Raw genomic sequence first — 21,887 nt, 5'->3', positions numbered from 1 at the left:
ACTATTTTGAAAGTGTTAATTTAACTCTGAAGAGTGTGGACTATATAAACCGAAAAAGTGTTAATATCAACTCTGGGAGTTAAATCAACACTGGGCTTTTTGCTGTGAATATCTATTAGAAGTAAAAGAAAAATTAAATTCAACACTTTCAAAGATTTTTTTTTTGATAGATTTTCTTACAATATCAGTTTTTTCAGTCTGATTAAGGGATCTTTTTCCTGTTTATATATTTTGTAATTATATCTCTTTAATTTTATTTGGAATGCCATTTGATATGGAGGTAGGGCAACAGTAAACAGACCCAGTTGTGGTTTGTTAATGTTATAAAGACACACTGAGAAAGTAATTTAATGATTTGTAGCAATAAGCTTAAAGTGGTCTCAGATAAACGAGAATATAGAAAAATAATAACATCGAAGGGAAGTGGGGATCGGTCCCCGTGCCTGTGGCTCATCTTAGGTCACAATTAAGGTCAATTTTGACTACAGGATCTGTTTTGTGCAACATTAACATAATTGAAGACATGTGATTATCTGTAACTGGGATATTTCAGATTCAGAAATGCACACTGATAAATCTAAGCATGAAAACACATTTATTTATCTACGTATTTATTTCAGATCATATAACTCATGAAAACAAAATTAAAAATGTTTAGAATCAAAATGGCCTCACAATTGTGTTGCATGACAACATTAACAACTATAAAGATTGAAGTAAATTTATTTATTGCCTGTATGTTTTGCTATTTTGTAGAGATTATAGTCCCAAGTCTGTAATGTTAGAGTTTTAACTATAAATTTAAGCCTCTACCTGAGATTTAGCATTCATTATTAGGATCACAGAGCAAAATTTTATGAAATAAATATTAAATGGCATATATCGATATCGTCCTTCTATGTACTCATTTGTCACATGATACACATTAAAAGTGAGTAACATCAAAAGCTCAGAGATCTTTTTTGTCTTACTTTTCACCAGTTAATAATTGGGGGCTGCCGATAAGCGTCATGAGATAACAATAGAGAGGTAATGTATACAGTAGCCCACATATTTTTGGGGGGAAATTAGAACACAAACAGGGTCAGTAGATTTGAAATAATACAGCGTGAAGTAATGTGAAGACTGTGCACAACCAAGGCAGTTCCCTTCCGGTGAAAATAAAAAGAGGGAAGGGGATCTGCACAGACAGTGGTGGGATGCACAGACCAGAACAGATCAGAGATCCAGCTGGACGCAGAGAGAGAGAGAGACAGACTGCAGATCATAAGAAAGAAAAGCAGCAGATTATCTCCCGGGTGAGTTTCTTTTTACCACAAATTCTTAATTTTATTTATTTATATATATTTTTTCATTTGGTTTCGAAGAGTCTGAAGCAATGAAAGTTTTTGATCTCGTTGTTTCTTCTTCAGACGACAGCCCAACTTTTGGGAGATTCAGCCATTAAACCAAGAGAGAACAGAGTAACCTATTAATGGATGACATCTAAAATCTACATCGACTGACTGCAGCCCTAACTCCGTGTGTGTGTGTGATGTGATCGCTGACTGCACAAAATCTGACGCTGGTGCGCACGATGGAGGAACTTTTACGCGCACAGGATGCTTGGGCTCAGAACGTTTCCTGGTACAACTCCAGTCATATAAACAGCACCAATGTAGGGAACAACACGGTAAACCCTTTAAAGCGAAACGAAGAAGTAGCCAAAGTGGAAGTTACTGTCCTGGTTCTGGTGCTGCTACTCGCTCTGACCGGCAACCTGTGCGTCTTGTGGGCTATCCACACCACCAAGCACAGCCATTCTCGGATGTATTACTTCATGAAGCACCTGAGCATCGCAGATCTTGTCGTGGCGGTGTTCCAGGTCCTGCCGCAGCTCATCTGGGACATAACGTTCCGCTTTTACGGACCCGATTTCCTTTGCAGGCTGGTCAAATACCTCCAGGTTGTTGGCATGTTTGCGTCAACCTACATGCTGGTCCTGATGTCCATCGATAGATGCTTAGCGATCTGCCAGCCGCTTCGCTCGGTGCACAAGGGGAAAGATCGCTTCTGTGTGATCGCATCTTGGATCCTCAGTCTGATTTTCAGTACCCCACAAGCCTACATCTTTTCTCTCAGGGAGGTCGGGAATGGCGTTTACGACTGCTGGGGGGACTTCGTGGAACCCTGGGGTGCCAAAGCCTACATCACATGGATGAGTCTGAGCATTTACATTCTTCCAGTAGCGATATTAAGCATCTGCTACGGCCTGATATGCTTTAAAATATGGCAGAATATCAACATGAAAACCAGGAGGGAGCACTTTTTGGCTCTCACGCCGAGGCCATCCAAGGGCGCACATCCACTGTCACGCGTGAGCAGCGTCAGACTCATTTCTAAAGCCAAGATCCGCACCGTGAAAATGACATTTGTGGTGGTCATTGCATATATTGTGTGCTGGACTCCTTTTTTCTTTGTCCAGATGTGGTCTGCATGGGATCCTGCTGCACCAAGAGAAGGTAAAATCCCATTCGTCTGTTTTCCAAAAAGACACAAGAAATAGAAGATAAATACATCATTTTGTAGATATATTAATGACTAAATACACTGGCTGACAGCTTTATTTTCCTGCTACTGTGTGAGGAAGTGTTTTGTGGCACAAGGAGCAGAATCTTGTATTCATTTTTGATTCATGGCACTGGAAATGTGTTGTCCATAAACCCTTGGCAGATAATATTTCAGCACTAGATGCTTTTTGCATGCAAAGGTCATTGTCAGAAATATCTCTTGGAATGCATGAACATTCCCCCGTTTCTTTGAGAACTGTACAAAGATTATTAAACCCAGACTTCCCAGGAGTGAAACCAGATGAATGAGAATGTCACTTACAACCCTTATCAGTCTTTAAAACCACTGGGAACCAGTACATCAAAAGGTTCTGTTTCAAGTAGTAGCTTATATAATATCCATTTAAACTTTTTTTCTTCATATTTTCTTCTCCTTTTCTGGTTAGTTTGCTATTAAAGAGGACATGAGCAGCAAAGCAGATGTGCTCTACAACCTTTACATTGAACCACTTTGGAAAGTTGCATAAGTTCTTGTTCTGTTGCAGATTTAGATATTAAACAGTTTCAAAATTATGCTGTTATAAATATCTAAAGAGCTGCACAAAATGATTTGTGTATCCTATATGAGGCATGATTTGTTGACTTGCTTGAAGCATGCATCGTCTTTATTCCCATTTCCAGATTTAGAAAAACTGCTTTAGTGTTTCAACAACCAGTAAATCCTTTCAAAATGTAGTATTAAAAAAATCATGTTCCAGATTAATAGTTTGTCTTGGATTAAAAAAGACTATCCTCTTTTCTAATGTTGTTTATCCTGCTTGTTCAAATTAGTGAGAAAAGTTTTTTTTTTTTTTTTGCAGACTCAAAAAAAGTCATGCAAATTCACAGCATCTACAAAGTGATATTGTTGTAATGAAGTTAATCTATAAAAACTCAAGATGTGCAATAAAACTGGAAACAACAATCATCATTACATATTTGGTTGTACAAACATTTCCAAAATGATGGAGTGCATGCTCTTTACACCTGTGTTTTGTTGGCTTTAGGTGCTCAACAAAGTTCAAGTTGCTCTTGTTGTTTTTAAATTATTATTTTTAAAACATGCACAGTAAAAGAATGACTTCTTGTCAGGTTAAAGCAGTTCATCTTTTTTTTTATCTTAAACAGTAACTCCAGCAAACAATCAGATTTTTTGTCCACATATAAAGCTAAATATAAAATCTAGTTTTCAGAGTTCATTCTAAATAGACTTATGATTGCTTTACATCATCCTAAAACAAGAGTATCTTAGTTTCCTCTATGTACAAAATATTTTCAATTTAAGTCCGTAGTTTCTGAAAGACCTGCAGACATAGTCTTTCCTCTTTTGCAATTTTTATGAATGTTACAATCATCTCAGGTCTGCAGGAGGAGAATAAAGATACATCAAACTCATAAGATGTGACGATACCTGATACTGGTTCACCAAGAGCAAGATGAGATTCTGATAATATTTTTGAGAAAATTAAGAATTGTCTCTTTTGAGCATTCTTATTTTATTATTTACATTTTACAAATACTTTAATGACTATCAGTCTTGGATAGTCCAGTCCAGATTTCAGGGATCCATTTGTCTAACTCTTTGGTGCTCCTAATGTCCAAAGAGAATCAAAATGCCCCCTTTTTCAGTTTGTACAAGTAGAATAAAGGTTTCAAAATATTAGAATGTGTTAACGTCTGTTTATTATTGAAATATGTCAGGTTTGTATTTTGGATTGTGAATGACGAGCAGTGATGAACAATGATGCATGACGAGCAAACTGCAGTTCAGACTCACAAGACAATTTAGTTGAGCACTGGTAGGAAGATGTGACACAGCAGCCTGATGAAAAACTGAAAATGCCACAATTCTACTCCATCTTCAAGAAAATACAGAAAACACAGTTATTCAAACACTGATGATATTAGGCAGTTTGATAGAGGAAAAAAAGGTTCCATTTTTTTCTTATTTGATTTTTCTGATGCAAATTAATTTACTTTTGAAGTTGTTTATTGTCTAGCAAAACAAATTAGAGGGCTTTGTTTGTCCATTACACGTCTGCTTGTATACTGATCTATATATTTATTTAGTTATCAGTTTATTGATAAGAAACTCCATTCCAGTTAAAATTCATCAAACCCCTGGCACATTTTGGTTTCGAGAAATCTTTTTTCTAACTCTAATAAATATGAACATTTTTTAGAGACCCAGTCAGAGTCCCGGCGTGAATCTGATAGGGAATGTGTGGAGAGAGCTAAAGATTAGGGTGTTGACAGGGAGGCCTTCTAATCTCAAAGACTCATAATCAACGATAAAACAGTGAAAACAGGCAAAAAGATGGACAGTAATGATAAGAACAGCTTGATTCTGTGATGCCAGTAAATATTTTTCCTATGATTGTTGATAATAAGCATTGATGACAAATGATAATTTAAAACTTATTCTATAAACTAATACTTCTTTTACTACATTTGCTTTATTTCTCATTTTCAACCAGACATTAACTTGTGGGTTGAATTAAATTTATTTTACATCTAAATTTGCCAGAGGTATGAATAATTTTAGGCTTAGCTGTTCTTCACCAGACAAAAATCACATACTGACTAACTGGATTGCACTTTTATGCTACGAATGTGACTTTTTACGGGAAGCAATGTTGTGCTTTACTAATAAACGATCTGATGTCATAATGTCTCACCACAAAATCCCTAGTTTGCAGAATAAGATAATGGATGTATCTACCCCCTGTAGACAGCTCTATGTGAACAATCAGCATTTAGTGTCTGCCATGAGTTTGTTAGACGATCACAATTGGTAACTTTTTTTAATCCAACTACTTGTACCAATTTCTCATGGCCTTTGCCTGTTTATTGTTATCTCTGTGCTATATGTATGTTTCCAATGTCCCAAAGATTGGCTACTTTCTGAACAAGTTGCATGTTCATCATACAGCACACAAAAATCCTTAATTTTGCTCCTCAGGCTTAATGTCAATGTTATTTATATAGAGTACATTTTAAAACGGCAAATGTTTAAAAGAGCACTTCACAGCCAAGAGAGACAAGATATGAAATGCATTGAAAATATTCTAAAACAAAATTAAACATAAAAAAAGAACTGAATAAAAGTACTATATGGCGCATAAACTCTCTTGAGGTCTGACACTCAACTTGAAGTAAAAGCCCCCCAAAAAACGATGACTAAAAAGAGATTAAAAGTCTGTACAGTCTCTGCAGTGCATATTTTGATACAAACCATTAAACAGACTTTGGGCAGCTACTGAAAAACCCTCATCACCTTTAGTTTTTTTCTTGAATCACGAGGCGTCTGGAATGCAAATCAAAATGTGCTTTCTTCTTTTAATAAACTAATTAAAACTCCAATTCAATGGGGATCTTGAGATATATCTGTGTTGGGAGTGTGTCCTTTTTGTCTATAATTGCATGTGGAAGACTTAGTAGAAAATAGATTAGTTATTGAGACTCTCCACACTTCAAAATACCCTCTGGCAGGACATTAAATACCTCATTGCTTTCATCGTTCTGCTCTGTGCCTGTGAAGAAAGAACTGTCTGAATATAGAGGGCAAGGGTATAACTTGGACTGCTGCATTATTATTTTGCGGATTACAAAAAACAGTAACTACATCCGTTATCAAATTTATCTGTCCATGCAAATTATTTACTATAAATACGTTTTTGTGATTGTCGTTCTATCAAAACAATTTTCATACTAATAAGTCAGAAAATTTAAGCATGAATATAAATTCTATGGTTGCAGAACGTTCACCCATTTTAAGGTTAAACACAGTCAGTGTATTTTATTCTGCATTGTCCTGCAACAGTAAATAACATTTACATTAGGAAAACAAACAAAGTAGTGTTTTTTAGATGTCAGCTCGCATTAAGAGGTTCCTGGGTTCAAATCCCCGCCTGGGGTCTTTCTGAATGGAAATGCATGTTCTCCCTGTGCATGTTTGGGTTCCCTCTGGGTCCTCCAGCTTCCTTCCACATAATAAGAACATGACTCTTAGCTAGGTTTCCAACTGGGTATAGGCAATGGGTGGATGGGTGCAATTTAACCAGTTTATGAGATATTTTCTCATGACATTTCAAAAGCAGGTCTCATTCTAAATCTTGGTGCAGAAGTGGGAATAACTGAGCCTGTGCTTTAAAATTTACTGCAGATTCTTTGAAGTTTTTCCACTCTTTGTTGAGATGGGTACAAGTTTAGTAGGTGAATGTTTTTGATCAAATCATGAAAAATTTATCTCTTAATTAGATGGCCTGGACATCGCTAAAATTGTAAGATTGTGCAACCAAATTTGTAGAGAGAAAAATATTTGTATTTTCTTGCAAATAATTGTTCTAATACTTCTTTTAACAATCAGATTTTTCTTTCTCCTTCATTAAGTTGTTAAAAGTCATAGATAAATAATAATGATATTAAAAAAAACAGCCCACCATAACATAATGTTGTTATGTTAATAAAAAACAAAACTTCACACTCTCTCAATTTTGGGAATTTAAAAGAACTGCATTCCATATTTCCATGACATCCTGCACCAAATAGTCCTTCAGCTCTGGACAGGCTGTTTGACTTATGTCTTAAATAAATGCCTCTCATACTTTCGGGTCATTTTTTAAACGCAGCACAAAGCAGAGAGCTTTGAGCAAAAAGCCCAGTCCTGTAGGGAGACAGAGTCAGGCAGGAAAAGAGCAGCTCAGCACTTGAGGAGTGAAAAAGACAATAAGTACTAAATCTCCCACACGCCATTAACGATTCAGACAAGAAGAAGAAAAAAAATATTTGGAAGTCGTCCATTTTCCACTGTTCGAGATACTTTCTGCCTCAATGTGCTCTGCAGCTATATATGTAATCGGCTGAGTGGATGGGAAAATAAGGTGCTTTTTTTCCCCTACAGGGCGGCCTCTTTTAAAAACCCATTTGTCATCTCTGTGTCAGCTTGACGATCCTCCATTCGGCATCCATTAACCTTTCGTGTTTTTTTATTAATCCTGAATGTTTTGGAGGGTGTCTAATGTGGGGGTTCGTATATTTCTAAATGAAAAGCGATTTCAGTCCCAACCAGAAGGGAGATATATCAAACGGGGAGATAAAAAACTGCCCAGTTTTACTGCAAGCCACCGCCCTGCACACGTGTACATGTGAAATCTTTAAATATTAAATACATTTAAAGCAATTAAAACAAGCTAAGCCATGTTTACGTCTAGAATATTTTATCACAGCTAAATGTCTACAGTAAAAACAAAAGTATCATTCAGAGAAACACTAATTTGTTGGACATTGTGTTGCAGACATACTGAACTGTTTGTCTGGTTACAAACACAGACCTCAATGTATTTTACTGGGACCTTATTTTTTAGAATATGCAGGACTGCAGTGGGTTGATTATGTACTGTGACTCCATTGGTCACACAAGGCCAATGGAGTCACATTGGCCTTGTGACTCCATTGTGGGGCAAGTTCCTATGCCCACTATTTGATAGTTTCTTTAATGTCTAGATAACATTTTGTTGGATTTAAAATAGGAATATATCAAAAATCTGCAAACTGTTATGTAGAGCAGAGTTGTAACTCTGGGGCAGTTTTTGTTGCTCTCATTCGGCATCAGTCACACTCATACCTATGCTGGCAAGGTGCTGCATAGATGGAGGTGATAGTCTGGTGCACATTTTATGCAGGAACTTTCATTCCTGTAAAATAAAAAAATAAAAATCTAATGCCAGGATGAAAGGCAGTGTTTTTTTTCTAGCATAATTCAACATAATTAGGCATATGGATATTTTATAGCAGCTTTAACAAGAAGCAATACAGCAAAAATAGTTAAAGATGATGAAAATAACCTTTACAGTCTTTTCTAAAACCATTTAGTTTCACTACATCAGTTAACCTGGTGAAATTATTCACAGCCTGCTTCCTAAACATGTGAAGCTGATTCAGCAGATCTGAACAATAGAGCTGCCAGTGCTTTGTTGAGCGTGTCAAATGAAGAAGAAAACATACATTCAGAGATCGTTGATAAAATGTAATGTTCTTTTTTTTTCAGCTAAAGCAAAGATCATCTATACTAGCATGGAGGAAAAAATAGCAAAACCTGAATGTTTTTCTACGATATTTAGATGCATGGATATTGAACATAAATTTTAGCGAGAATAGAATAGAATCTATTTTGTAATATGTTCTATTACAAAATATATCTGATTTAAATATTAAAAATCCTATTTTACAAAATAGAAGAATATTTGTAGAATATTCTATTTTTGTTGAAATATATTTTGATTAATATATATATATATATATATATATATATATATATATATATATATATATATATATATATATATATAAACGATGACAAAATTAAACATAAATTATATATATATATATATATATATATATATTCTATATATATATATAATTATATATATATATATATATTCTACAACATATTCTATGTTGTAGAATATTCTATTATACTCTATTCTACAGAACAGAATAGTTTGTAGTATTCTATTATATTATGAAATACTCTTGAATTGAAACTTAATGTATTTTTCGCAGATTATAAATTAGTTGAATTAGAAATCAGTGTGACTATTTATTAAAATTAATTGTTAAATTAATAAGGTGTCCTAACTAACTTTCCTGTCAAGTTGCATGCATACACCCATACTTTTAGCCCACAGGTGTCCATAAGTTCTGCGTTAACCCGCGTAACTACCCCATAATTTCCAAACCATATAATACACTGCTCAAAAAAATAAAGGGAACACTTAAACAACACAATATAACTCCAAGTAAATCAAACTTCTGGGAAATCAAACTGTCCACTTAGGAAGCAACACTGATTGACAGTCAATTTCACCTGCTGTTGTGCAAATGGAATAGACAACAGATGGAAATTATTAGCAATTATATTTCATTCATTCAGATCTAGGATGTGTTATTTGAGTGTTCCCTTTATTTTTTTGAGCAGTATATATTGCCGTTATTGAAATATAGGCAGGTTTTTCTTCTATCTTTGTTTAATAAAATGTTGTGGTTTGTTGTTTTAAATGCTTTCCCTTTTAACTGACTGCAGCTTTCCTTTCCCTGTAGACATGGCCTTCATCATCTCCATGTTGCTTGCTAGCCTCAACAGCTGCTGTAATCCCTGGATCTACATGTTCTTTGCTGGTCACCTGTTTCACGACCTGATGCGGAGCTTCTTCTGCTGCTGCAGACACTATCTGGCCGACTCGTCCTGCCGCTGCGACCAGCAGTGCAGGCACAAGAGCGGCTCCTCCACTTACGTCATCAAGAACGGCGGCAGTATGAGGAGTTTGACTCACACTTCCAGCACAGGGGGGCCCGCGCACTGAGCCGGCAGGGAGCCATCTTAAGCTTCCCGTGGCTGACTTGATCCAGCAATCATGCAAGGCCTTGGTTGAGGCATTTAATCATCTACAGCAGAGCTGAGCTCGCCACGGCACAATGCTTGTTGTCAGCCATATTAAATTAAGCCAAACAGAGAACATAAACCTCCTGTCCGGAAACAGCCCTGCACCCTGTGATAACAGAAAGTAGAACAAAATGCCATTGTGTACAAAATGTGAACTAAATGAGCTGCAAAGTGAAGTTCCAACCAGAGCACATTTAAATTTAGCAGGATGTGTTCAAACGTTCGCTCACGGCCGCAGTCGGCTCTGACAGGACCAGATGGGACGGACCAGACTTTAATCAAAGATGCCAAAAACTAACTTTTCCTGTTGTTGCTTTGACCAAACTGACTTGGTGTCTTTCATTTCTATCTTTGGTCTCAGAATGAGTAGGAGGAAAAGAATCAATGTATACTGTTGTTTACTGTGGCATGTTCAAAGACATATATATATCTGTGAGATGACAAAATAGGACAAAATATTATATACTGGATGTTTAGTTAACGAGATTTGTCTACTATCTAAGGTCAAACAACTGTCAACATTCTTTACACTTGTTTACAGTGTTTTTGAACTTCAGTTTTATAGATTAAGGGCATATTCACACCTGACACTTTCGGCCCACTTTAAACGGACCAGAATATGTTTCCCCCATTGGTCTGAACCTTTTGTTCAAGTGTGAATACACTCAAGTGAACTCTGGTGCGGACTAAACAAGCGGACCTACACCCACTGTTTGAGGTGGTCTCAAAACAAACTCTGGTGCATTTCCCTTCTAAGTGTGAACACAGACCGGCCTCAATATGAGCCAACAACAGGACACACACAACATTTTGGACTTCATAAGCCACCATTGCTGGGAATTATGGTAAAAATGAGCCATTCAGTGTTGCTACTACTACATGTACTGGAATCGTACCTGATCGCCTGTTTGCTGCTGCCAGCATGCTGTGGGCCAGGGCACACAGAGCATCTAATTCAGCTTGCAGCACACATTACCAAAATTTGGAGTACCAAAATTTGGAGTATCACGTTGTAAACACTTCATTGTTTGAACTGCTCGTTACATTTAAAATGGTATTGCAGTTCTAATAACAGCACAAATGTGCACAACAGAAATGCAGCACGCAGGACTTCCAGAGTTTTTTTTTTTTTTTTTTTTTTCAGGTCTGTTCTCTGTTCCAACCCCTGTCATTTCTGGCCACATTGCTTTGTCTATAAAGAATAGTCCACTTGCAAAAAAGGGCAATGAAAAAGCAAATAAAAGAAATAAAGTCCGCTGTTGGTCCCGACCAAACACGCAAACAAAAGACTATCCTGGTGTGTATACAACTTAAGACATTTTACCGCTGATGCTGATCCACATTGTTAATATTTTTTATCCAGTTTTTCTCAGTTGCTTTTGCACATTTCTCTTAAAACAGCTGAAAGCGATCAAACTTCCCGTTTAATTTCCAAGTTGCTAACTATTTCTACTATTTCTTCTTTGATTTGTTGTTCTGCACATAAGAAACTCATGCAGTTTCTTATGTGCAACAAATCACTCTTACATCTATTGTTAATGATGATCAAATGCATTTCTCTTCAGACCAGCTTGTCATTTCATCTTACTTGACTGATTGCATTTAAGAGTATTGAAATACTTATAAAAACCATGAAGCATAGTTCAAACATTTCTTCTGAAATTCTCTCGATGAATGTGTTCAGAATATATAGAGTTTCTACCACTTTGAATCGCTCTCAGGTTAAACCTGATTAGAGGAATGTGTGGAACTGGCTCATTTATATTCTAGCTAACAGAACCACATTAACTCACTCAATCAATCACAAGCTGTTTTATAAAGATCTGTTGCGTGCACATTAACATTTTTCTCACTAATTTCAGATTAGAGTAAAATTATTTCTACTCACTGATAGTTTTGGAAAGAGATGACAATTTCATTAAATACTAGTTTGCATTCGTTCATGCACAAACCTTTTTGGTTTTTGTCCTGTTTTTTTTTTGTTTGATATCCTTTTACCTGCTGCTTACTTGCAGCTACTTGAAAGTTTGGCCCGTTCCTAACTGAGTCAGATTTGGAGGCTGCTTTGCTCTCACACACATTTTCAGCCCTGTCCACAAATTTTCTGAGGGACTGAAATCGGAGCTTTGCGATGACCTTTCCTGCTTTTGTTGTCTGAAAAGCTCTCTAACTAATGTGGTGGTATGCTCGGGGTCATTGACTCAGGCCTTAATTTCCCACCTGTTGTCTAGTGATGTTGCTTCATTATTTTTCACAGAAAGTTCCTTCCTCCTGAGGCAATCTGTTGTCAGATGTTTACTTCTTGCAGCAAGACCCCCAACAACACAGTTCTGTCATTTCTGTACTTCACAGTTTGGATGTTTCTCTTAGGGTTGCAAAATTGATCCTTTTTTTCCTGCAGATGTGACAATGGAAATTATGACCCAACTATTTAGTTTCAATTTCCTCAGATGTGGCTTCAAAAAGTAATTTTTATGTTGGCTTTGTAGTAATGGCTTCTTTCTGATAGAGCCGCCTGTCAGCTCATGTCAGCACAGGACTTGTTTTGCTGTCGATAATGACCCCCCTCTCACCAGATTCGGCCTGCATCTTCACATTGTCATTTTCTTTTGTTCAGAGATTGTTTCACACATTTTGCAACGAAACAGATGTTGTCTCTGGGGCTCTGAACAGCGCCAATGACCAGCTGGACAATCCCAAGCTGTTTTTACTTGTCTGCAGTCGGCACCTTCAGGCACCCAAAACTGAACCAGGCTTTCAGAGAGCCACAGGTTTCAACCTGATATTTTGCATTATTTCTTTTAAGTTCACTTTCACACAAGAAAGCGGTGTGTTTGAGTCATCGCCTCAAAACACATCCACAGGTTTTTATTGTTTTGCGGAACTCCTGATAGGTTAATTAGTCATCAGGACTTTTGTAAATTATTTAAAGGTAGTCTAATATAAAGATCTGAATTTAAAGAATGTAACAAAGAAAATCCTAAAAAAAATATATCAATTTTATTAGTCTTTCTTTTAGTAAATAGAAATAATGACTAATACATTAATGATTATGGTTTGTAGATTTCCATCTACCCTAAAACAGAAATTATTTAAGATCAGGCAAAAAAAAAACCTGTTTTCTTTTCTGTCACTGTGTATGTAATTATCTGTTTTCAATTGTAAATTAACGTATAAAAGCATAAGTCACTTTGATGGTTTTCCAACTCTAAATCTGAAACTCTTACACTGATAAAACTTTTTCCAGTTTCGTGTCCTGTAGCCTTGATGCATGGCATTGGTTTTCACAGATCTGTTGACTGGTGTAAACATTTATTTTTCAGAAAGTTCCTCATTTGTGCTGTTTTCTCTAAACGTTCTGAGATACTCACTATTTTTACAGATCTTCAGAATGATGTGTGAAATGTGCCAAAGCAACTCAGAAAACACGTAATAGGAATATTCTCTCCTGAGGTTTGACTGATGTCCAATAAAAAAACGTAACAGTAAAAAAAACGAAATGTAATGTCTGTGCATGGGTATCTGCAGTCGGTGCCATCTCAAAGCTCTGTAGAAAACCATCCTGCCAATTTGTTTGGGAGCCCTGTGTGTGAAAATAAATCATCCAGTTAATGATTCGGGTTAAATGGGATTAGACACATCAAAGGCTAACCTCAGGAATTTTGTCTAACCGTCCTGCATTTATCCAGACTCGACTTCAAGTCAGAACATTACTATACCTCAGAAATGAATTGCTGAACCCATAGTTATTCATACTGCTGGCAGAAATTAAAGAGGTACCCATAAAAATGTTTTAAAGCAACATACCCAGAAATATTTTAAATCATCTTAGCAGCTGTAGTTCGATCAACAAATGAAACCATTCCTAAAAGATTCCAGGGCTTCTAGTGTTCAAACTGCAGAAAAAAACTTTTTTTTTTACCATAGGTGCTGTGTGGTCCCTCTCATACAGAAATTGCTTGCTTTGGTGGTTATGAGCTGTATGTCAGTGACCAAATTTTCCTTAAAATAGCGAGACAAGCCCGTATGTCCAGACCCTGTTGAAATAACTGCGCTTTCACTCCCGTTTCAAGCCAGAATTACTGCCGTGAAATGGTTCTGACTACAATTTGTGACAAAAGTGTACTTGGATTGTAGCTCAGTGCTGAAGGAATTATCCCAAATTATGGACAACATTGGAAGAGAGACGTAGAGTGGCTCGATCCAGCCCCTAAAAGCAATTACGAATTCTGTTTCTCCACTTATGTGTTATTTTCATCAGCACCAGTCACATACATTAAATCGGGGGTCAGCAACTCCGGTCCTTGAGTGCCACAATCCTGCAACTTTTGGATGCATCTCTGCTCTAACACATCGGGGCAGGATTGCTGATAAAAGTTGCAGATGTTTGTTGATTCTTATTCAACATTTCCACCAGAAAATTGTGTCATCTTTTTAAAAAAGTGCACAATTTGCCTACTTTAAATCTTAATTTGTAACTTACGAGAGCAAAAGAATGCACTGTGGATTTGTTTATCTCTGTCTTGTCTGACTCCATTTTTGTTTCCTTTTCTTTTTTTCACTCTACATGCATCTTTTAAGAATCCTCAAACACACCTAATAAACATGATTCTTTGTATGCGCAATATTGTGTGCGGTGGGTTTCAGTGCAGATGCAAGAAGAACAAAAACATTTTGGTGATTTCCCAACTGAAAGATATTTAACATTGGATTTGATCTTGATCTTTCAACCTAATGAAATAAATTTTAACTTGCTTGTTTAACTGGTTTCCTTTTTTGCTGTGTATAGAGCTCTGTGAATGTGATTTTGATTATGTCCTTTCAGAAATATTCACACACTTATGTTGTCTTTAAATGAGAATAATGATATTTTATTTCACCATTAATAAGCTATTTTAAGCTAGGTGATAAAAACAAATCAATCACTTTCATAATTCATAAAACAATTTAGCCTAAAGGATCAATTCCTTCCCACTAACTAAATATTATTTCATATTTAATAGGTTCTGTGTACATTTTAGATTAATAGTATTTAGCATCACAAAAATCATCTACATTAGTCAATATTTTTTCTATTGTTGAGAAAACATTGAAAATTAAACAAAGACAAAAGAAAAATGCCTACAAATACTAATAAAAGTTAAAAGGGTGTGTTTATGTTAAGAAATTCAACAATAAATTATTATTTTAGTTGAAGTCTAACTTTCCTAAAAATTGCTTGTCTCTCAATAATTTAAAGAAAGCAAGTTTTGCAGCCTATATTTGTTTTGTTCCAACAGGTGATAGAATTTAAGAACAGAGAGGAGGAGCAAATAAAAAAAGAGACATTAAAAAGTTTAGAACTGCCTTTGATTCTTTGTCTCCCAACACCAGAAGCCAAAAAAATAGAACTGAGCATCTTGCTTTGGTCTGGAGTCAACTTTTATCTCCCTAATGGAAGCGACTAAGACTTCTGCTCATCCAAGTCCAAGAGCTGTATTTTATATTTCTCAACTCAAAATCGTGGCACCACACCTGTGATTCCTGACACAAGGACTCAGAGACTGTAAGACTGTTGGTTCTGGTTCCGTTTGGTGATTCTTTAGTTCTGTTTCTCTTGATATGTTTCTCTTATGTTCACACCTCAGAGATTAATGCTCATTTCCACCTTTTTTTGAAATCAGTTTTTGTTTCTGTTTCACTTGATACAGGTCACATATAATGGGAAAAAAATTGGATTTGGGCCACTTCAGGCTTCGGTGTGAACATAGCCTTAGTCTCTGAAGTCAGCAGCATTCAGGAAATGAGTGATCAGGGGAGGCTGATAAATGCGTCATAAGGAAGCTTGTAATAAAACAGGAGATGAGTCACTTCAGACAGTCTTAAATGTATTCTGTAGCTTTCCTTGACCACGTCCCCCAGACTAGAGAAAGACTGAGAATGTAAACTATCTGTTCCTGTAAATATGACTATCTCCAGGCTGGAACTGTTTTCACTTTCAAATGTTCAAACATGGAGTTATTCTACTCAATAGATTAGTTAAAAGGTTAGACTGGAGGACTTTGTCTAGCTTTGCAATTAAAACACAATATGACAGATGGATAAGAAAAGACTTCATAAATCATAAGTTTCTGTGAAATACACACATTTTTGTAAAGATTGTTTCTATCACGATAAAGTCGGGCACCGTGGTTTGAATGCCGATCCCCGTGGTATTCTATCAGCTGCAGAATGTGGGAAATCCTGTATATCAACAATAACAAGCTTCCATAGGAAATACCAGTCTGAACAGCTGGAAGCAACAGTTTAATCTCAGGACAAGGCCCTGCTGACAAACTCACATAAAATGAGAAACTGGATACAGTACCTTGAGCACACCTTCTTGTTCTCTGACTTTTCTTTTTTTCCTCTATTTTCTGCACTGTAGAAGGTATTTAAGCTATCAGAATCAGTTAATACAAGACAGTGGATGGAGAAGAGTGACAATGAAGAGCAGTGGAAGCAGTTTTTATCTCTAAACTTTATAATTATGGTACTTGTGTGTTTTCGACTTGGAAATCTGCAGAATGTTCTCACACTTTTGCATCAGAAGACTGAATTTAAAGAAGGACTGTACTGCAAGATAATCCATGATGCATAAAAAAGTCACTTTTTTTCTTCTGGACAATGAAAAAACACTAATTAAATGACATTATATTCTGAGATTTATTGTGTAGGCTCCCTTTAAAAGTGCTCAGAAAGATATTAATGCTGACAATTTACTGACTAGCTCCAAATGCTTCTTGTAGATAAAACAATCTTTAATCTACTTATTCAGGCTTCTTTGAGGATCCTGGATGTCATTTAGATGTCTGGGTTGTTATAGAAACCATTTTCACAATGAAGAAACCAATTCCTGTTTAGTTCTCATCAATGTTCTGTCATGACAGCACGTAATTATGCCCTCGTTTGGACTATGACTGCAAAACATCACGATCCTTAAGGACTGCAAACTGTGGTGGAAAATCTCGCTGATGAGGAACATAAATTAGGGAGCTTTTTCAGATTGGGTGGAGGCGACTCATGCAATCATGTAACCAAAGTTAAATAAGAACATTGTTTATAAATTCTTAAAGACGGAAAATGCGATAACTGGAACCTCCACTTTAATGTCAGAAGGGAAAAAGTACAGCCTGTCTCAAACAGAGTCATCAAAATGATTTCAGACTGTGGGCATGATTTTTAGGGATTACATCAGTGCATAAACTACATGAAGCTCTAAAAAGATTAGCATTTTTCACATTCTCAGGTATTTCACCCGAAAAACGTATAATGCCTTGCCAAACTATTATCCTTTGATCTTTTTTATATTTTGACACAAGAACTCCACTAAATTAGTCTCACTGAGATTTTATGTCATTTGTGCTTAGTTTAAAATGTAAGTAAAAGTCATTTACAAGTTCCAAGCTATGTTTTAACAAATAAAATCTGGAAAAAGTGCTGAGTAGGTCTTTACACAACCCCCTTTACTCTGACACTTCTAAATGAAATCACGTGCAACTAACTTCTTCAGAAGTGTAATCTAAGTACTCCAACTGTATGTGTATGTGTGTGTGATATAATCTCATTATTGATGCTGATGATCTACATTGGTGACTCTGGAGGGGCTACAGAGAACCAGAATTGGCTGACAGGTGAACAGCTGGTTTGCACTTTATGGAAGAGTGGCAATAAGAAAATCAAAGGAAGAAATGTTTGCAGGTTGCAACAAGCCATGTAGGTGACACAGAAAACAAGCAGGAGACCTGATTTGGGCCAAATGAGACCAAACATGGATCTTAATGGCCTAGCTTTCCACAATGTGAGAAAAGACTTCAACTGTACCTCACCCAAAGCGTACCATCACCAAAGTGGTGGCAGCATCATGCTGTAGGGATGCTCTGTTCAAGTAGGGAAAGGGAATCTGATCAGAGTGAATGGGAAGATAAGAAACAGGATGTACCAACCTAGACATGCCAGGTAGGATTTTAGCTGTAGGTGATTGAACAAACCATTGACTCATAGGTCCAAATGCACACACCACACTTTTCAGATATGTATTAAATGCTCTATAGCACAAAATTAATATTAAATTCATCAAAGTGTGTTGTTGTAAAAAGACAAAGTGAGAAAAAGTTCAAGGGGTATGAATACCTTTTTTTTCCCTAGACACAGTATATATTATTTTTATTAAACAGTCAAAAGTCAGTGCTGCTTATGTTTCAGTCCACATAAACAAAACTTTGTCCACATCATCAACGCGTCCAGTCTGTCTCTCGGGTCATTCTTTGGCCAGGTGTATACCTAAACCTCCACAACATTTTCCTGCACTCGTTAGGAATGGGACCACAACAACTTGCAGCATGATGTCCCAGAAGCTCAGTATCCAGCGGTTACCGATGAGGACACAACGAACACAGGGCCGGACCATCCTGTCGCAGAACAGGAAAACACAGACATTATATAGGTCAGCTGGAAACATCCAGATATAGTTTATGTTAAAAAATAAACCGCAAACATCCCCTTTACAGTGCTGTGTGGAAGTATCTGCCTCCATGCAGATTTTTTTTTTCTTTAATTGCATTTAAATGTTTTCCAGAAATGTAAAACCAAAACAAACTGAATTCGTTTTCAAATGATAATTTAATCTATTGATAAATAAATCAAAAACCATCATTCAGATATTATTTGTCTTATAGTTATTTTAATAATCTTGAGCATTAGTGCAAAAAAAAAGGAACAAGGGGGAAAATACTTTTTCACAATACTGTATTTTTGATTTGCTTTATTTTGAAAAGTTACACCATTAAAACAATTTCTTAAATGAAGCAGGAAAAAAAAAATCAACCTACCAAATGTGGAAGCAGCTTAGGAGGCCAAACAAAAGACCAGAGATAGCTGACATGGGAAGGGCCAGCAGAGCGGTGACTATCCTGTAAATCCAGACCCTGGACACTTCAAACAGAGCATTGCTCCAGATCCAAACTCTGTCCCCGCTACGCACCGATGGCGGCTCAGCTATCACATCCTCAAACCCTACCTTTGAGTCAAAAGGACTAATTCAGTCATCATGAACAGTTGCCACTGATGAAGCGCTTTATAAGCTAGGGAAAATGCAACGTTTATGGTATTTTTTAAATCAAATTGTTTAGCTGAATTACAAATGCACAAAACATCGTATTAGGCCATCTTTACTAAGCTACTGCAAGATTGTTTTACCTTGAGGCAGTCATTGATACCTCGGGCGTCCCGTGAAGTAATCAGTGGTTTTGTATCACTGATTTCCACCAGAGTGGATGTGTGAATGTTTTCCTCCTCATCCAGAGAGGGTTGGGCTCTCCATAACGTCTGCGGTTCCTCCCCATCTTCAGACTCTTCAAGGTCACTCGAGTCCCCCAGATCAATTTCCACTTCCTCCGAATCTTCGTCTTTCTTCAGGGTATCCATTTTAAATGCCGGATAAATACGACAAAAAAGGGAGCAGAGAGGGTCGCCTGTCACTTTCCCAACAGCCCAGACAGAAGGCCACTGACCGGACCCTTCCAGTTGGCTGAGCGCTGAGGTTATATTGGGAACGTTACAGTGGCCTGGGTGGTATTTACAGCTGGTATTTCAAGTGAAGATCATTTTCCTGTGCAGTGTGGAGGAAAGAAGGGGTTGAGGAGGATATAAATACTTTAAACATGATCGTGGCTCTGTTAGCACTGAAACACTGTAGTTTAAATGTAGTCATGGAAACAAAAACAATGCACAGAAATATGCACAGTACACACAAATGCAGAGGCAATAATGAAGTATTTGACCAAAGTCTTCCAGATTCTGGGATTTCATTCATTTCACAGACTCTTGTATTTTCTTTATTTGTTCAAGTAGGCAGGGCAGGCACTTGAAGTATGAGACAATACTGCCCCCTTGTGGAGGGAATCCGCCACTTCAAGTGTAAATTCAAAATGATTTTAGTGTGGCCCACTTTTTGGAGCAACTTCAATAAGTTCATATTTTCAAGTACCTAATACCTATACATGAATTTGATAAGTTAGAACATCCTATTTTTAGTTTCTGATAATATTTTATGTTCATGCTTTGAAAATACTATAACTCTCTCCCAATTCTTTTACCTAAAAATGTGATTATGGCATTATTTTGACTTGTGTCAGGGATAAGGGTAAAGCAAAACTATGTGCATGTCTAGAGTAGAACATCATAATAAATAAGTAAATAAATATTGCATATTTTCTGTCCTCTCTTCGTAAAATCCATGCATAAAAAATACTCAAGCAGAACCCAACAAATTCACAGGGAAGGTCGGTGCCACCACCAGCTCCCCTCTGTGGTATCACTGGAAAATCACATCAGGCTGTCATTGGAAAAATTTTGAATTCCACATATAGTTTATTTATTTTATTTTATTTTTTTTTCATGAATTTTCTCCATCTACTGTCTATGTCACCTAACGTTATACATTTAAAAAGATCTTTCCTCTTCCTTCAACTTTGGACCCATTTACAGCTCCATATTAGAACACAACAACCCACTAAAATTTAGGTTATTCTGCAGCCTCTCATCTTTTCAGTCTCACAAAAATGAACTAATTCAGTAGATGCTCATGTAAAATTATTGTGAGGTATTGTGCTTCAGATTGACTTGAAAATAATGTTGCTACATATGAAAACATACAGGCTACACTTTCAGTGCTCTTAATCTTACTGCATCCCCACAGGGATAAGAGAAAATAGATGCAAGATATTTCCATTTGAAAAAAATGCAAACTAGCAGTGCACAATACATCACTGTAAGTGCGAGACAAGCTGTACATTAAGTCATTGTTCTGTTTGCTTTGACCACTGGAGTGTTTCCATGGTAAGGATAAAGTCAGATCGCTGGATGGAGACAGAAAGAGGACACGGAGTATTGATGGCAGGGAATTTCCTGACTCGGTGCAGGAGACGAAGGCATGCTAATGCACTGCACACCTAACCAGATGGAGCTTGTTTGTTTCCAGCTGCACAGGTGAGGTCGACAAAGTGTGTGTGCGTGCGTGTGGGCGTGTGTGTGTGTGTGTGCGTGTGAGTGCGTGTGTGTGTGTGTGTGTGTGTGTGTGTGTGTGTGTGTGTGTGTGTGTGTGTGTGTGTGTGTGTGTGTGTGCGTGCGGGGGTGTGTGCGTGTGTGTGCGTGTATGTGTGTGTGGGTGTATGTGTCTGACTGAAACAAAATGGAGTAAACCCTGAGAAAACGATGACTCATGTCACAGCTCTGATAAGTAAATTAACTGGATTTCTCTAGAAAATTAACTATTTCCAGGTTAAGCATCTACAACAATGCTAACCTTTTTTTTTTTTACGAATTTCCATAAATAAAATTAGATGATAATAACAATAACTAATACAGCTCTATAATGTTAACTTTCTAATTTGAGATGACATAATTGTTCTGCAATCTCCCAGCTTGGATACATTGACTGTGTTTTATATCAAGGATACACACATTACTTACCTGTTCAGCTAACATTAACCATCCATCAGTCCCTATAAAAGCTTAGATTCGTAATTCTTATACTTGATCAAATGTCAAAAGGTGGTCACACATTGTAGCCTCTATCCTTGGCTTTCAGTCCACATATTTTACTTCCTGAAATTCAGTTCTTTAAGATCTGGAGATTATGAGAAGCTGCAACTAATAACTATGTTTTTAGTAGCTTCATTAGTTAGTAAATTTATTAGATAGTAAATAGCTAATGAAGCTAACCTAGACAAGAAATAAATAAAAAAAAAATAGAAATGACCCTTTGTTAAAAATGGTGAAATCTTTAAACATGAATTCATTTTCTCTGGATCTCGCAGATGTGCGACATGGTGGTG

The 21,887-nt window shown here is 36.7% G+C and overlaps 2 protein-coding genes and 1 long non-coding RNA gene across 3 annotated transcripts; 1 reads left to right on the top strand and 2 right to left on the bottom strand.

The window, feature by feature from the left end:
- Positions 1-598: 598 nt before the first annotated feature.
- Positions 599-8,726, bottom strand: LOC145551678 (uncharacterized). The gene is made up of 2 exons (XR_014087576.1): positions 4,366-8,726; positions 599-2,517 (listed from the first exon to the last, which is right to left on the bottom strand). It is a non-coding gene; the product is annotated as an uncharacterized LOC145551678 (long non-coding RNA).
- On the top strand, positions 1,203-11,460 carry LOC103464554 (isotocin receptor-like). Its single transcript, XM_008408733.3, has 3 exons — positions 1,203-1,298; positions 1,413-2,501; positions 9,690-11,460. Exons 2-3 carry the CDS (start codon positions 1,577-1,579, stop codon positions 9,950-9,952), a joined length of 1,188 nt encoding a protein of 395 aa, XP_008406955.1. The 5' UTR covers positions 1,203-1,298; positions 1,413-1,576; the 3' UTR covers positions 9,953-11,460.
- A 5,679-nt stretch (positions 11,461-17,139) lies between these two features.
- cav4a (caveolin 4a) lies at positions 17,140-19,721 on the bottom strand. The gene is made up of 3 exons (XM_008408730.3): positions 19,249-19,721; positions 18,882-19,069; positions 17,140-18,461 (listed from the first exon to the last, which is right to left on the bottom strand). Exons 1-3 carry the CDS (start codon positions 19,474-19,476, stop codon positions 18,311-18,313), a joined length of 567 nt encoding a protein of 188 aa, XP_008406952.1. The 5' UTR covers positions 19,477-19,721; the 3' UTR covers positions 17,140-18,310.
- Positions 19,722-21,887: the final 2,166 nt, after the last annotated feature.

Source organism: Poecilia reticulata, chromosome 5 (genome assembly GCF_904066995.2).
Source record: "Poecilia reticulata chromosome 5, P_reticulata-male-v2, whole genome shotgun sequence".
Taxonomy (NCBI): Eukaryota; Metazoa; Chordata; class Actinopteri; order Cyprinodontiformes; family Poeciliidae; genus Poecilia; species Poecilia reticulata.
Note: the sequence above shows the minus strand (reverse complement) of the source record. Positions and strands in the feature narration are given on the sequence as shown.

Bases quoted from the DNA above. Each gene is read 5' to 3' on its own strand.
- LOC103464554 (XM_008408733.3), top strand. From the start codon at position 1,577: ATGGAGGAACTTTTACGCGCACAGGATGCTTGGGCTCAGAACGTTTCC. The intron at 2,502-9,689 runs GTAAAATCCCAT...CTTTCCCTGTAG, and splicing joins TCCTGCTGCACCAAGAGAAG to ACATGGCCTTCATCATCTCC.
- cav4a (XM_008408730.3), bottom strand. From the start codon at position 19,476: ATGGATACCCTGAAGAAAGACGAAGATTCGGAGGAAGTGGAAATTGAT. The intron at 19,070-19,248 runs GTAAAACAATCT...TTTGACTCAAAG, and splicing joins GTATCAATGACTGCCTCAAG to GTAGGGTTTGAGGATGTGAT. The intron at 18,462-18,881 runs GTAGGTTGATTT...GTTCTGCGACAG, and splicing joins CTAAGCTGCTTCCACATTTG to GATGGTCCGGCCCTGTGTTC.